Consider the following 15,280-nt stretch of genomic DNA (forward strand, 5'->3'; position numbering starts at 1 on the left):
AGGGATTTTGGAAAATCAGCCCAAAAAGGAAAAACAGTAAGTCTCAAACAATGGCACTGCTACACACTAACATCTACTGTTTAAAATGTGTGGGTATTTTGGCTGTTAGTGTGATGTTTTTGAAAATTAAGTTTTTGTTTTCATTTAAAAATTGATTCCTTCACACTGGCCACGATCAGCAGTCTTCTGAATGAAAGTCCTCTCCTTGTTATAACTCTCCTCCCTCCCTACTTGGACTTGTGGTTATTTATACTTCTACAGCTGTAATACCTAATAAAGCCACTAGATGGCGCTGCCTAACAGGAAGCATAACTATGGGTCGTTTTGACCTGCTTGCTTTTTCAACAAATATGGCCGTTTCCCTGAGGAGGGCACCCTGGATGTGGTTGTATCAGGGTGGCAGTGGTCCCCCCTGGCCACCCCTCAGGGGCACCACTGTCTGGAGTGCACACTTACTGTATTCCCTCACTTACAATGACATCAGGAGAAATTAGCCATTGTTATGAACAGCAAACCACCTTTTGTTCAAAATCACTTGTATTAATCGATACAGTGACCCCAGACCACCAGTGCAAACAGTGAACAATCAAAAACACACAGTTTGAATCTACACCACAGGAGCTCCATCATCAATAAACAGGCTTGTCAATGATCAGCTGCATCAGACACAACAGGACAGCAGTACGAGTCTGTCCATGACCAAGAGTTTAATAGAGCTGTGAAATACACAGGTCAGTATCCACCCACTGCTGACCAACCTCCAGTACACACAGTAAACTGCTGCTGTGAAACATAAAGGCTGTCTGACTCCATCTAGTGGTCACGTTATGCAGCACTTAAATAAATAGAGTACATTAAACTACAGCAGACACAACACAACATGTTTGCAGAGATCTTTAATTTTTCTGTCCTGTTTCCTTCATTGATAAATTATTTAGGAACAGACATTTAATGAGAAATAGAGCGGAAATAAATGAATCACTCTGGAAGCAACAAACAAACTCCTGGAGAAAAAGCAAAGAGCAACACCTCCTGCTACACAGCTGAGTGTGTAAAGGTGAATTAATTTATTAATATTAATATTGTAAGTATTAAAATTCTGAGTTTGAATTTCCTTCTACATAGTACCCCTTTAAAGACCAGTGTGGTGGTAAAGTACAGAAACATATTGTTTAACCTGAATCAGAAACTTTGATGACATCCAACACATTTGCAGTTCGAGGCCGAGGAAATAACCTGAGGGATGAGACATCTGCTGTCAGAGATTCTGTTTGTGTGCCAAGCAGAAAACCATACACAATATCTGATTAGAAATCTTTTATTTAGTAAAATATTAAAATTACTGCACATTACATAAGCACTTGAGCATACAGTATATTCATCTCCACTCCTTTACGTAGCATGGCGGCTGTGGAAAAGCTTGTTTTTCAGATGCAGCAGTGAAGGAGGCAGTTCCCATCGTGTTACTGTAAGGGGCTCTTCTTTTCCTTAGGCTTTAAACTGAACTGAGGGGATGGGCTTGGGCTAAAGGGTTAGAGAGAGAGAGAGAGAGAGAGAGAGAGAGAGAGAGAGAGAGAGAGAGAGAGAGAGAGAGAGAGACTTTAATTTAAACAACAAACTCATAAACCAACTGTCATCAACCTTTTAAGATATCAACATTTCACTCAAAGTAAAGCAACAACCTTACCGTTTGACCCAAAAGCGGCATCCCCCTGGTCTTTTCCAACAGCCCATCCATCCTCCCTACAATACAAAGTGAACAAATAAAGCATTAAATCCACAGAAAACCACCTTCTTCAGTCAGAGACCAGCAGTGGGTCTTCTTACCAGATAAGGACGCAGTCGTCGTGATTGTCGTTGATTATCTTCCACCAGGGCGGCTGCATCAGTAGCAGTGAAGGCTGTGATGAGCAGGAAAGACAGACACAACAGGACCAGCAGCACACCTTTCTCCATGGCTGATGAATATTAAGAGTCTGACACACACACAGGTCTTAATATACTGAGTGCCAACCAACCACAAAAGAGGAGGCAACAGCATACCAACTCTTTACATCATCAGAAAGAAGTCAGGGAAAAGTTTAATGAGCCAGACCTTCACTGAAACACAAGATTTTATGTTCTTGTTTTTTATTTGTATTGCTTTAATGTGATTTTGACCTCTTTTAAAATCATTTTTATTCCTTTTACTTGTATTTATTCTCATTGACACTTTGTGGTTTGCATTTAGTGTTTTTGCCTTCTTGTTTTAACTTCTCCTTAATCTGGTTTGGCTCAACAATTGGGCGTTTACGCTATAATGTCTTCCTGAGTGTCTTACTTTTGCTCTGTCTGTCAAAGCACTTTGTAAACTATGTTTTTCTGTTTTTAACGGTGCTATATAAAATAAAATTATTAATAATATTTTGTGTTTGGGTTGTTTTATAGAGGTGAAAACAGTATATTGCCTTAATAACATTGAATCTCAAGCATAACTTGGGAAATATCAAACTCAGAAAAGTATACAGCACAGAAATTCAACATCAACCCATGATTGGCTGGGAGGGAAATGTCCCAAGCTGCTTCCACTCCTCTATCAGGAGTCAGTCTCCTCACCCTGTGCACAGGTGATCTGAATCCCCTGCAACTAGGCTTGAGGGATTTTGGAAAATCAGCCCAAAAAGGAAAAACAGTAAGTCTTAAACAATGGCACTGCTACACACTAACATCTACTGTTTAAAATGTGTGGGTATTTTGGCTGTTAGTGTGATGTTTTTGAAACTTAAGTTTTTATTTATTATTATTTTGTTCGTCATCAGTGAAAATGAGATGAATGTGATTATCAAAGCTGGTAAATGGTTTACACCTTGTTCTGACAAAAAAAAATCAAAAAAATCAGAGTTTGTATTATTACCTAATTCATATTGTATATATTAAAATTCCAAGTTTGAATTTCTTTTCCAAAACTACAGAGTTCCCCTCTAAAGACCAGTGTGATGGTAGAAACATATTTTTAAACCTGAAACAGAAAATTTGATAACATCCAACGCATTTGCAGTTCGAGGCCGAGGAAATAACCTGTGGGATGAGACATCTGCTGTCAGAGATTCTGTTTGTGTGCCAAGCAGAAAACTATACACAATATCTGATTAGAAAATCTTTTATTTAGTTAATAATCAAATTATTGCACATTACATAAGCACTTGAGCATACAGCGTATTCATGTCCACTCCTCTATGTAGCATGGTGGACCTGGAAAGCTTGTTTTGAACTTCTGCCGTTTGAATGCAGCCGTGAAAGCGTCTGTTCCCAACATGTTACTGCAAGATGCTCTTTATTTCCTTAAGCTGTTGGTCTTTGGTCTAAAGGGTTGAAGACAGAGAGAGATACTTTAATTTAAACAACAACAAACTCATTCAGCTGTCATCAAGTGATGAGCACACTGAGAATTGAATTTCACTCAAACTAAAGCAGCAACCTTTTCTTTTTTGCCGAAGAGGTTGCATCCCCCTGGTCTTTGCCAACAGCCCAGCCAACATCTGCGTTTCACTGCTGGGCGTCGTCCCTACAATACAAAGTGAACAATAAAGCATTTAATCCACAGAAAACCACCTTCTTCAGTCAGAGACCAGCAGTGGGTCTTCTTACCAGATAAGGACGCAGTCGTCGTGGTTGTTGTTGATTATCTTCCACCAGAGCAGCTGCATCAGTAGCAGTGAAGGCTGTGATGAGCAGGAAAGACAGACACGACAGGACCAGCAGCACACCTTTCTCCATGGCTGATGAATTAAAGAGTCTGACACACACACAGGTCTTAATATACTGAGTGCCAACCAACCACAAAAGAGGAAGCAACAGCATACCAACTCTTTACATCATCAGAGAGACGTCAGGGAAAAGTTTAATGAGCCAGACCTTCACTGAAACATACGATTTTATTTTCTTGTTTTTTATTTGTATTGCTTTAATGTGATTTTGACCTCTTTAAAAATCATTTTTATTCCATTTACTTGTATTTCTTCTCATTGACACTTTGTGGTTTGCATTTAGTGTTTTTGTGTACTTGTTTGAACTTCTCCTTAATCTGGTTTGGCTCAACAGTTGGGCGTTTACACTATAATGTCTTCCTGAGTGTCTTACTTTTGCTCTGTCTGTCAAAGCACTTTGTAAACTCTGTTTATCTGTTTTTAATGGTGCTATATAAAATAAAATAAGTAATAATATTTTTTGTTTGGGTTGTTTTGTAGAGGTGGAAACAGTATATTGCCTTAATTACATTGAATCTCAAGCATAACTTGGGAAATATCAAACTCAGAAAGTAGGTACAGCAGAAATTCAATTTAGATTTTGACCAGAATACTTTGATTACAAGAATTTGCATTAATTGGCAAATTAAAAACCTTTACTAAAATCACAAACAACTTTTTTTGTATTCAGCCTTCAATGTGAACATCTAAATATATATATATTTTAAACATGTTACAATATTTAAGTTCAGACTCCTCAACAATGAACCATTTCACCTTTGATTGTCCACCGCTGATGTGTGTGCTCATTACTGCTTTTTAATGTTGTATAAAGTACCCACAAGTCATAAACTTTGGGTTTGCATTTAGTGTTTTTGCCTTCTTGTTTTAACTTCTCCTTAATCTGGTTTGGCTCAACATTTGGGCGTTACACTATAATGTCTTCCTGAGTGTCTGTCAAAGCACTTTGTAAACTCTGTTTATCTGTTTTTAACGGTGCTTTATAAATAAAATTATTAATAATATTTTGTGTTTGGGTTGTTTTATTTTTTTTATTTTTACTTTTGCTCTGTTTATGAATACTGATAACATGTTACAATATTTAAGTTCAGACCCCTCAACAATGAACCATTTCACCTTTGATTGTCCGCTACTGATGTGTGTGCACATTACTGCTTTTTAAAGTACCCACAAGTCATAATTGAGTAAAAGTAAAGATATCATATTAAAATATTACTTTGGTAAAAGTGAAAGTCACCCATTCAAACAATATTTGAGTTAAAGTAATAAAGTATCTGATATAAATGTACTTAAGTATCAAAAGTACAAGTGAAATTAAATAAAAACATTTACATTCATGTATTGTACGTACTGTATATTATGGGTCAACTATGGGATCTGATATTCAACATTTTTCTGATTATCAGAATTAGTGTTTGTTTAATCAAATTGCAAATAAAAAAATATTAATATAAAAATGCACTTTGGCTATGATGCAGCCTGTAATCTGTAAAATAATAAGTACCTAAAGTATCAGATAAAGTAGTGGAGTAAAAAGTACAATATCTGCCTCCAAAATATATGGAGTGGAAGTATAAAGAAGCAGAAAATGGAAATACTTAAGTAAAAATGTAGTCCTTGAGTAAATGTACTTAGTTACATTCCATCACTGCTGTTTTAAAAACTTTACATCCTTTGAGTATCACAGTGTTACAGTCAGCTCCCAGCGTGAGTCTGTTGTTCTTGAAGGTGACTTCAATGGTTTTAGTATTAATGTTTAGTTGTTGGGCGGCTGACAAACAGTTGTCGTAGCAACAGTTTGGACTGTTTCTTCATTCCTCTGCACTTTCGCAGTGATTTAACCACACGTTATGTTGTCGTAATCTAAGTATTTGCACCACCGGTCAGTTTCTGGAACCCAGGTTGTTTACTTCTACTCCTCCACAGTTCCTCTTATGATGGTTTATCAAATATTTCAAACAAAAAAAAACATTTCAAACTGAGGGTGAGAGCCACCTGTGTGCCCTCCCCCCCCTTTTTAAGCCTTCACAAAAAGGGAGCCATCACACCATGATTGGCTGGGAGGGAAATGTCCCAAGCTGCTTCCACTCCTCTATCAGGAGTCAGTCTCCTCACCCTGTGCACAGGTGATCTGAATCCCCTGCATCTAGGCTTGAGGGATTTTGGAAAATCAACCCAAAAAGGAAAGACAGTAAGTCTCAAACAATGGCACTGCTACACACTAACATCTACTTTTTAAAATATGTGGGTGTTTTGGCTGTTAGCGTGATGTTTTTGAAAATTAAGTTTTTGTTTTCATTTAAAAATTGATTCCTTCACACTGGCTACGATCAGCAGTCTTCTGAATGAAAGTCCTCTCCTTGTTATAACTCTCCTCCCTCCCTACTTGGACTTGTGGTTCTTTATACTTCTACAGCTGTAATACCTAATAAAGCCACTAGAGGGCTCTGCCTAACAGGAAGCATAACCGTGGCTGTGTCCAAATTCAGGGGCTGCAGCCCACGAAGGGCGCATTTGAAGGCCAATTACGTCACAACGCTGCGCGAAGGCTGTCCAAATTCGAAGGCTGCTCCACATGCAGCCCACAAATGCAGCCTTCCCCACCCTCGTTTAGGAGGACGCACCGCTACTATCCTTCGCGGCCTCACATATCCCAAGATCCTTTGCGCACCGCTGCTCAGTCCCGAAACAGAAGAGGAAGCAAGAGAAAATGGCGACATCAAGTGGCGCAGACATGACATTTAAATTTAAGTAATGGGTTTATACTCGGTTTTTACTCATTTGAACATCCAACGCCAGATATGTTAAACTTCAAGAGACTATAAAACCTCCAAAGTTTAACTTTCAGTTAAAATGCGTGACGCTGGTACTGCTGTGGTAAATATAGTTGTTAATCACCAATGGGTTAATGTTTATTTTGTAATGTTGATAATTCAATTCAGATTTGACACATTGTACACACACAAATAAATGTACACGTTTGATAGATTTGAACCAAAACAGACTTTAATGCATGAACACCTGGTGACGCAACCAGGAAATACTCCGAAGGCTAGACCGTCCCATTTAACAACGGTGGCTGCAGCCTTCAAGGTCTCTCTGAAGGACCCGGCCTCCGTGGGCCGCAAAGGCCGCGTCCTTGAAGACTGCAGCCCCTGAATTTGGACACAGCCTATGGGTAGTTTTGACCTGCTTGCATTTTCAACAAATATGGCCGTTTCCCTGAGGAGGGCACCCTGGATGTGGTTGTATCAGGGTGGCAGTGGTCTCCCCTGGCCACCCCTCAGGGACACCACTGTCTGGAGTGCACACTTACTGTATTCCCTCACTTACAATGACATCAGGAGAAATTAGCCATTGTTATGAACAGAAAACCACCTTTTGTTCAAAATCACTTGTATTAATCTATACAGTGACCCCAGACCACCAGTGCAAACAGTGAATAATCAAAAACACACAGTTTGAATCTACACCACAGGAGCTCCATCATCAATTAACAGGCGTGTCAATGATCTTATTAGATTGAGAGTTATTGTTGATCCTTTGCCACAAGAGCAGCTGCATCAGACACAACAGGACAGCAGTACGAGTCTGTCCATGACCAAGAGTTTAATAGAGCTGTGAAATACACAGGTCAGTATCCACCCACTGCTGACCAATCTCTAGTACACCAGTAAACTGCTGCTGTGAAACATAAAGGCTGTCTGACTCCATCTAGTGGTCACGTTATGCAGCACTTAAATAAATAGAGTACATTAAACTACAGCAGACACGACACAACATGTTTGCAGAGGTCTTTAATTCTTCTGTCCTGTTTCCTTCATTGATAAATTATTTAGGAACAGACATTTAATGAGAAATAGAGCGGAAATAAATGAATCACTCTGGAAGCAACAGACAAACTCCTGGAGAAAGAGCAAAGAGCAACACCTCCTGCTACACAGCTGATTGTGTAAAGATGAATTAATTTTAATTAATTAATATTAATATTGTAAGTATTAAAATTCTGAGTTTGAATTTCATCTACATAGTACCCCTTTAAAGACCAGTGTGGTGGTAAAGTACAGAAACATATTGTTTAACCTGAATCAGAAACTTTGATGACATCCAACACATTTGCAGTTCGAGGCCGAGGAAATAACCTGAGGGATGAGACATCTGCTGTCAGAGATTCTGTTTGTGTGCCAAACAGAAAACCATACACAATATCTGATTAGAAATCTTTTATTTAGTAAAATATTAAAATGACTGCACATTACATAAGCACTTGAGCATACAGTATATTCATCTCCACTCCTTTACGTAGCATGGCGGCTGTGGAAAAGCTTGTTTTTCAGATGCAGCAGTGAAGGAGGCAGTTCCCATCGTGTTACTGTAAGGGGCTCTTCTTTTCCTTAGGCTTTAAACTGAACTGAGGGGATGGGCTTGGGCTAAAGGGTTAGAGAGAGAGATACTTTAATTTAAACAACAAACTCATAAACCAACTGTCATCAACCTTTTAAGATATCACCATTTCACTCAAAGTAAAGCAACAACCTTACCTTTACTCTGCCGAAAAGGTTGCATCCCCTTGGTCTTTTCCAACAGCCCAGCCAGAATCTGCGTTTCACTGCCGGGCGTCGTCCCTAAAAAAACAAAGTGAACAAATAAAGCATTAAATCCACAGAAAACCACCTTCTTCAGTCAGAGACCAGCAGTGGGTCTTCTTACCAGATAAGGACGCAGTCGTCGTCGTGATTGTCGTTGATTATCTTCCACCAGAGTGGCTGCATCAGTAGCAGTGAAGGCTGTGATGAGCAGGAAAGACAGACACAACAGGACCAGCAGCACACCTTTCTCCATGGCTGATGAATTAAAGAGTCTGACACACACACAGGTCTTAATATACTGAGTGCCAGCCAACCACAAAAGAGGAAGCAACAGCATACCAATTCTTTACATCATCAGAGAGACGTCAGGGAAAAGTTTAATGAGCCACACCTAAACAGAAACATAAGATTTTAGCACAATAGGTAAATGAGACAACATTTTCTGGACTTTCTTGAAATGAGATAACTAACATGTTCAATGTCACAATTTTAAATGTGTTTTTTCCAGCATATGCAGTGTGAGTGCATGGATCTGAACATGTGATAGAGGCATGGCATCGAGGAAATTGCACCAACAACCGCTTTTATTGTAAAATAATGAGGAAGAACCACTGAAATGAATGAATGAAATTAAGAAACACCAGGAAATAAATTTACCCAACCATCCTGTGTTTTGAAATCAATCACAGTAACAAGAAACAGAAATAAGGGTGATTTTCCATGCAGCCACAGTGTCTCACATCAGCAAATTTTACTGTATATATTTTCACTGAATGACACAACAGCAGAGCAGAGTTCTGCTTCACCTGCGGAAAGTCACTAAGAGACACAAAACAAACAAAAACAGACACAAAAAAATCCTTTACTTGTCCTGAAAATGGGGACATTTCTTTGTTACAGCAGCCAAAGGTCAGGAATATCACAATAAACAATAATCCAAATAAAAAATAAACAATATAATAAAATAAAAAGATAAGAAATAGAATAGACGTGTTTATACATAATATTTACAATATGAACAGTGTAATTGTACACAGTGTGGGCAGCGTATTTTTATTTACAATATAATAAATATGGGTATAAAAATTGTCCAGTTAGTGCAAACCAAAGTGAGAATGAGGATATGGGATATGTGTAGAGTTTGAGTTTAGAGTAAATGAACACAGTATATGTGTCACATGTTTCTGTCACCATGTAAGGGTTTTTTGATGGAGGGTCTAAGGAAAGATGTTTTCCTGTATGTGACTGTATGTGAGCTCTGACACAGACTTTTACCAGTCTGCACTCTCTCATGTTAGTGTGTTGGAATTGGAGTTATTGCACCACCAACCAGTTCCTACAAAATAATGGGCAGGCATCACCAAAAGAAAAGAAAAGAAAAGGAAAGGAAAGAAGACTCTGTCCGCCTTGTCTACTCCTTTACAGTCCCTCTGAACACGTATGACTCAATATCTACTTCTACTCTTTCACCAAACTTTTCACCAATATTTTCAAGATGACATCGGTACAATTTCCAGCCGTGTTTGTAGAGACAGAAATTGGATATTTAAGTCAAAACACAACCTTTTCCTCACCCTGACAAGCTGTTTTTTGTGCCTAAACCTAACCGGAGCACAAGCACAGCGTTGTCAAAACATAAAATAGAAAACTGAACCTAAAGAATCGTAAAGTTGCAACATAAAAAGTGTAAAATGTCAACGTATCTGTGGAGTGCAGGCTGTAATACTCCACCTGTCCACTAGTTGCCCTCAGCGGGGTTCCTGTCAGTGCGCACACACCTGCTCCTCGGTGTCCCGTCAGTCTCAGCTCTGCTCCAGACTACACGTGTTTTAGCTGCCTGATACCGAGTACACATCATTGTATCTTCCACCGCTTCTTTATGACACCACATGTCCCTGTCTGCAGTTACTTAGGGCTGTTTTTGTGACACTGACGGTTAAAAATCGGCATGCGGGTCAACATGTGCGCATTTACGCACTTAAGACGTGTCCACCACGCTTTATGTCGCACAAATAATCGTTTTTCTCTAAAGTTTCCAAAAACTTCATCACTTCCATGTCGCCTTGTGTCCAGCAGAGAACTGGAAGTAGATCCTCTGAGAGCCTGATCCTGATTTTCTCTCACAAACCGGGACTGGCTGCAGCAGCAGGGATCAGACCTGCAGGGAAACTTCTCCTCAACTTCTGAAGCGGAGAAAACTGCTGTTAAAGATGTTTTAAAGAGCGTTAAGAAAACTCCTTTCGTCTTTTTATTTGACAGATTTTTGGCGACGCACATTATTCACACGAGGAACACTAAAAGGACATCAGGAGGGTTTCTCCCCCTCTGTCTCGGCTGTGGAGGTGCACTGGTGGTCACTTTCACCAACAGACTCAGATGTCGGTGAGTTTTAAGTTTGCTTGAGATTTTTAGAACATAAAAAATGCAAAAGCTCTTTTTTGAAGTGACATTTATACAGTTTTTTGACAGCAGCCTGCAAAAAAATCATTACTTTGACTAGATTATTTGCTTTAAACGTGTCTGATCACTCATGTGGGAATAAACTTTAATTTGTGGTGTTTTTTCCATTTTACTAAATTAGGTCACAAGATTTAAAGCATAAACAGCTAAAAAGTACTGGTGCTAGGTGATAATAGATGGGTCTATTGCTTGAGGTGACTTATATTGGTAATGTCCTGACAGCTCTCCTCTTCATTAAAATCTTCTCTACCCAGGGGCTGCTCATCCTCACAGACTCACTGCAGATCTCCTGATCTGATCTGCTGTCATGGTGGCCTCAGTCACAGAGAAGTGGGCCTGGACTTCATGTCTGAGTAGATTTCCTCCTCAGGAATGCTGATGGAGAAAACCCAAATCCTGCTCGGTGTTAATACCCCTGATTTACTCGTGTAAGTGGCTTGTAGGACGTCAAAATAAGGAGTTTGAAGTGCTTACGGACACAGTTCTGTGCTCTATAGTGTCAAGCAGGAGGCTGTGTGAGCTGCCAGGTTAGATGTGTATAATACAGTTTCATTCAACAGATGTGGTTCACTCACCGTCAGATGACAGCATTGCACTATTTTCTTTCAGAGCTTTTCATTAATACAAACATTATCATTACATGTCTCAGTGGTGAAAGTGAATTTCTGGATAATTATTCCACAAAAACATACTCATACTGCCTCATAGCACAAAGGCTATACAGTCGGGGTAGACGGATAATCAGGGCTAATCAGTGTGGTGATTTATTTCTGTTAGATTGACAATGAAATAAACTAACTTAAAAATGAGCTACTTTGGCTCTGATGCATCATCCTGTCACTCAAGTGTCACACCTACAACAACATCTGATTGGTAACACGCCACAATTAACAGCCTATAAATACTGAATAATCAGAATCTGTAAAGTAACTAGTAACTAAATGTGTCAAATAAAGTAGCAGAAAATGGAAATACTCAGCTGTACTTGAGTAAAAATGAATATTGATTGCAAATATCAGTTTTCAGTCTCCTTGATGAGCCGTATCAGTCGACCCCTGCTATACAGCAGTGAAATACATTTAGTTTCTTAAAGGTCATAGCTCATGAGTGGTGTTTGAATTGCATGACAAGAGAAAATGCACTCAGTTGTCAGACCCCTGTAGTTCAGGACACACATTTCTGTCATTTCCTGCTCTGATTTGTGTTATTTTGTGATTAATGTATATTTTTCTCTCCTTTAGATGATCAGAACGAGCTGATTGTTTGGTCGGAGGGGTCGATAACAGCAGGAGGTGTGTCAGCGATGGGCCGTAAGTTAGATCTGTCCGGACTGACGGACAACGAGGCGGAGCATGTGCTGCAGGTGGTGCAGAGGGACATGAGGCTACGCAAGAAGGAGGAGGAGCGCCTCAGGTCGGTTCTGATGACCTCTGATGTTCGCTTCACTTACTTGGTTCTTTACATATTCATGGAGTGACTCATTCGATTGTGATTACTCACCCTGTTAACACATGACACTGAAAGTCTATATTTACTCTGGTAAATATTTTTACTTTGGTGTGGATCTGGATAAAGGGACAGATCCAGGAATTTTTCTAACTGTCCTTAACACTGTGAGAGAGGGAGTTTCTCAGTGTTTTTGTTCATTTCTCAGGGAATAATGCACGGTGGTCAGGTGTATTTAGGTGGCTGGTATCTATGACTGAGTGCAATTTGATGTGGATCCTAGATCTGGTGAGCTTAAATTCTGGTTAAGCAGTTATGGGTGATACAGGGTCATGGAGTTTGATATTAGATTAGTCTTGATTGATTTAAAGGGGATTGTTGATTGTTGTTGATTGTAGGTATGCACTCTGAAAACTGAAAACAGCGTTCTGCTGAAACTCACTGTAAAGATCAGTAACAGTGAGGGGATCACATTGTGATTTACATGCGAGGCATTTTCAGACCTCTGTGGGTATTTTCCATCGTGCCTCTTTGCTCTGAAGTGTTTCCTCAACACATTGGACAGGAAGCGACCTCCCTTTCCTGTTGCACTCAGACCAGCTTGCTCAAAACTTCCACCCTCCCTTCAGAGCCCAAACACAATACGTATGAGCACAGAGACAGAGTAGTATGCTAGGGCGTGTTTGAACTGAGTCTCTTTGGTCTGAAAATGAGTGGGGTACATAATAGAAGGAAATGATTTGTCTGCTTGTAAGTGAGTAAGAATAACATGGTTATCTCATTTGTTTCGGACTCTTTTATCTCGCTCCTTGTGTTTTTATTCCCACACACATTATTCTAAAAAGGCTTTTAGTAATCTAAGAATTCAATCAAAAGATAAGAAATTGGTCCTCACATACAAGATTAACTTAATAGCTGTGAATTCCTGAAGATTTCCAGACAGAGGAATGTTTTAATGTGGAATTTGGCTCGAGCCTTGTTTACTACGTGACACACACTGTTTGTTGTGTTGTTGTTTAGGGTTTTTGCGGTGGAGGTTCATATATACTGTGATATTTGTTGTAATGACAGAAGCTCTCAACAACAGTGATACATTCTGTGATGAAGTAATAATAGTTGCAGTCCTGTGTAGAGTCTGTTTTCACTCATGCACAGTCATGAGGATGCACATGGATGACGCGACACACAGTACTATTCCACTGACAGACTGGTGGCGGTAATGTGCCTAGAATAACAACAATGCACCATAACCTTCATTTTTAAACTGTCCATAATGAGTACAAATCAGGAGTACAATGCAGACCAGTGGATCTTTACAAATCCTGGCGCCTACATTACCCACAATGCAACTTAGCCAGTGAGTGACGTCACTGGAGGTGATTCATCAGATTAAATGCAGCTTCCTCTGGAGCCACAAAAGGCTTTCTACAACTTTTTCCACATATGCAGTCGTGCTCCTGTAAACACACTTTAATGTGTAAAATTGGTGGAGGCACCCTTTAAATGTCCTTGTGATTAATGTGGAGAACTTTCTACTTTCTCTAACTCTAATTGTGGCAAGCAAGGTGCTTAATTACAGATAATCTTGTTGTTGTTTACTGCACCCGGTCTGACATTTGGCTCACAGGAGGACATTTTTAAACACATTCATACTGATTTCTTTAATAGCGATGAAACTTATGTTTAACCTGCTAAATAATGTCAGACACATCCACACCAGCTCACTTCTTCAGCAGAAGTACATTAGCAGATAAGGTCACGTACCATCTTCAGTTATCACATCCTCACTCCTCCGGTTGTCAAGTGTGCTCTGACTTCGTGCACCCTGCCTTCAATTCCTGCACCGTCGACCCCCCTGAGATGAAATCCAGGAGCCTCACTGGCAGTCGATGACTGATAGATGGTGGAGTATAGGGGAGTAATCAGTGTCCAGAGTTGAAGTGCAGAAAGGAATACAGATGGGAGGTCAGTATATTGCTGAATACTGCTGCTTGTGTCTTTGCCTTCCTTAAGTTATCTATGATTTCTGATCTGGACTGAGTCGTGGGTGACACTTTCCATCAGGGTGCACATATTAAAGCAGGGATGCGATAGAGGGCCATACTGACTGACAAAATGTAAGCGAAGGGCCACAAATTGGGCAACTGAATGAAGACAGACTGACGTTTTTGGACTGACCTTTGTTGTCTGGGCAGAGTATGCCAGCTGCCTCCATCATGCAGTCTTTCAGAAATGCACCATCAGAGAAAGGCTTGCTCTGTTTCAGGAGCTTCTATGACAGCACTCAGCTAACTTTCGTTGTTGATTCTTGGACGGTCGACTGCTTTGTAAAAATATTTTGCCTGGCGATGAAGCTGGAACGCAGTTTCAGGGCTTTTTCTTGTCTTCCCTGCAACGACAAGTTTACGGCATAATTAGGATGCTTGGTTGAAAAAAATGTCTTTTAATGTTGTGTTCCTTGAACACTGTGATACATACTGCCTGTGAACCAACACTTGTGATGAAATATTTAGATATCCACTCTCAGTTAAAAGTGCTGCATTCTGTCAATTTTTCACATTTTTGAAGCATTAAGGCCTAAATATGCCTCTGTCTTGACAACCACTATTGTAACTTGTCAGTTAAGGTGAGTGAGCAAGAGTCAACTTGAGGCCTATTGTCCAATCAAAATGCAGACATCGCTCTCTGTTGGAATCAAGCTAATTAGCAATGCAGACTCACTGTAGCCGTCGCCCTCGAGATTCATTAACTTGCGGGCCGGATTGAGAGGTGTGTATTAAAGGATAGTATGTGGTGTGAAGTTTCAGCTTTGCAGCAAAACAGCGTTGCAGCATTCTCCTAGACAACTGAAGTAGATGGGGATTTGTTTATAAAACGTAAAAAACAACCAAAAATAAAACATAGAATGGCTCCATACAGCTCATTCAGTCGTTTAGGAGAATGATGTCATCCTGAGATGTTTCTTCAAAAAATAGCTCAGGATGAAGTTAGCAAGATTAATGTGGGTTATTATAACAGCTGGGCTTAACTAACGCAGAT

At 39.8% G+C, this 15,280-nt stretch overlaps 1 protein-coding gene and 1 long non-coding RNA gene across 5 annotated transcripts in view; one reads left to right on the forward strand and one right to left on the reverse strand.

Moving 5' to 3' along the window:
* Nucleotides 1-1,321: 1,321 nt before the first annotated feature.
* On the reverse strand, nt 1,322-1,929 carry LOC141017448 (uncharacterized). Its single transcript, XR_012180645.1, has 3 exons — nt 1,828-1,929; nt 1,688-1,743; nt 1,322-1,524 (listed from the first exon to the last, which is right to left on the reverse strand). It is a non-coding gene; the product is annotated as an uncharacterized lncRNA (long non-coding RNA).
* An 8,265-nt stretch (nt 1,930-10,194) lies between these two features.
* The window catches only part of myripa (myosin VIIA and Rab interacting protein a), a 28,556-nt gene continuing 23,470 nt past the window's right edge, over nt 10,195-15,280 (forward strand). For 3 of the 4 annotated variants that reach the window (XM_073491820.1, XM_073491821.1, XM_073491823.1), the window contains exons 1-3: nt 10,196-10,717; nt 11,050-11,223; nt 12,037-12,208. In XM_073491820.1, the coding sequence (XP_073347921.1) occupies nt 12,099-12,208 (110 nt within the window). In that variant the 5' untranslated portion in view covers nt 10,196-10,717; nt 11,050-11,223; nt 12,037-12,098. Of the gene's footprint in view, nt 10,718-11,049; nt 11,224-12,036; nt 12,209-15,280 lie in introns of all 4 variants that reach the window. The other variant, XM_073491822.1, reaches the window with a different exon arrangement.

Source organism: Pagrus major, chromosome 21, assembly GCF_040436345.1.
Source record: "Pagrus major chromosome 21, Pma_NU_1.0".
NCBI classification, from domain to species: Eukaryota; Metazoa; Chordata; class Actinopteri; order Spariformes; family Sparidae; genus Pagrus; species Pagrus major.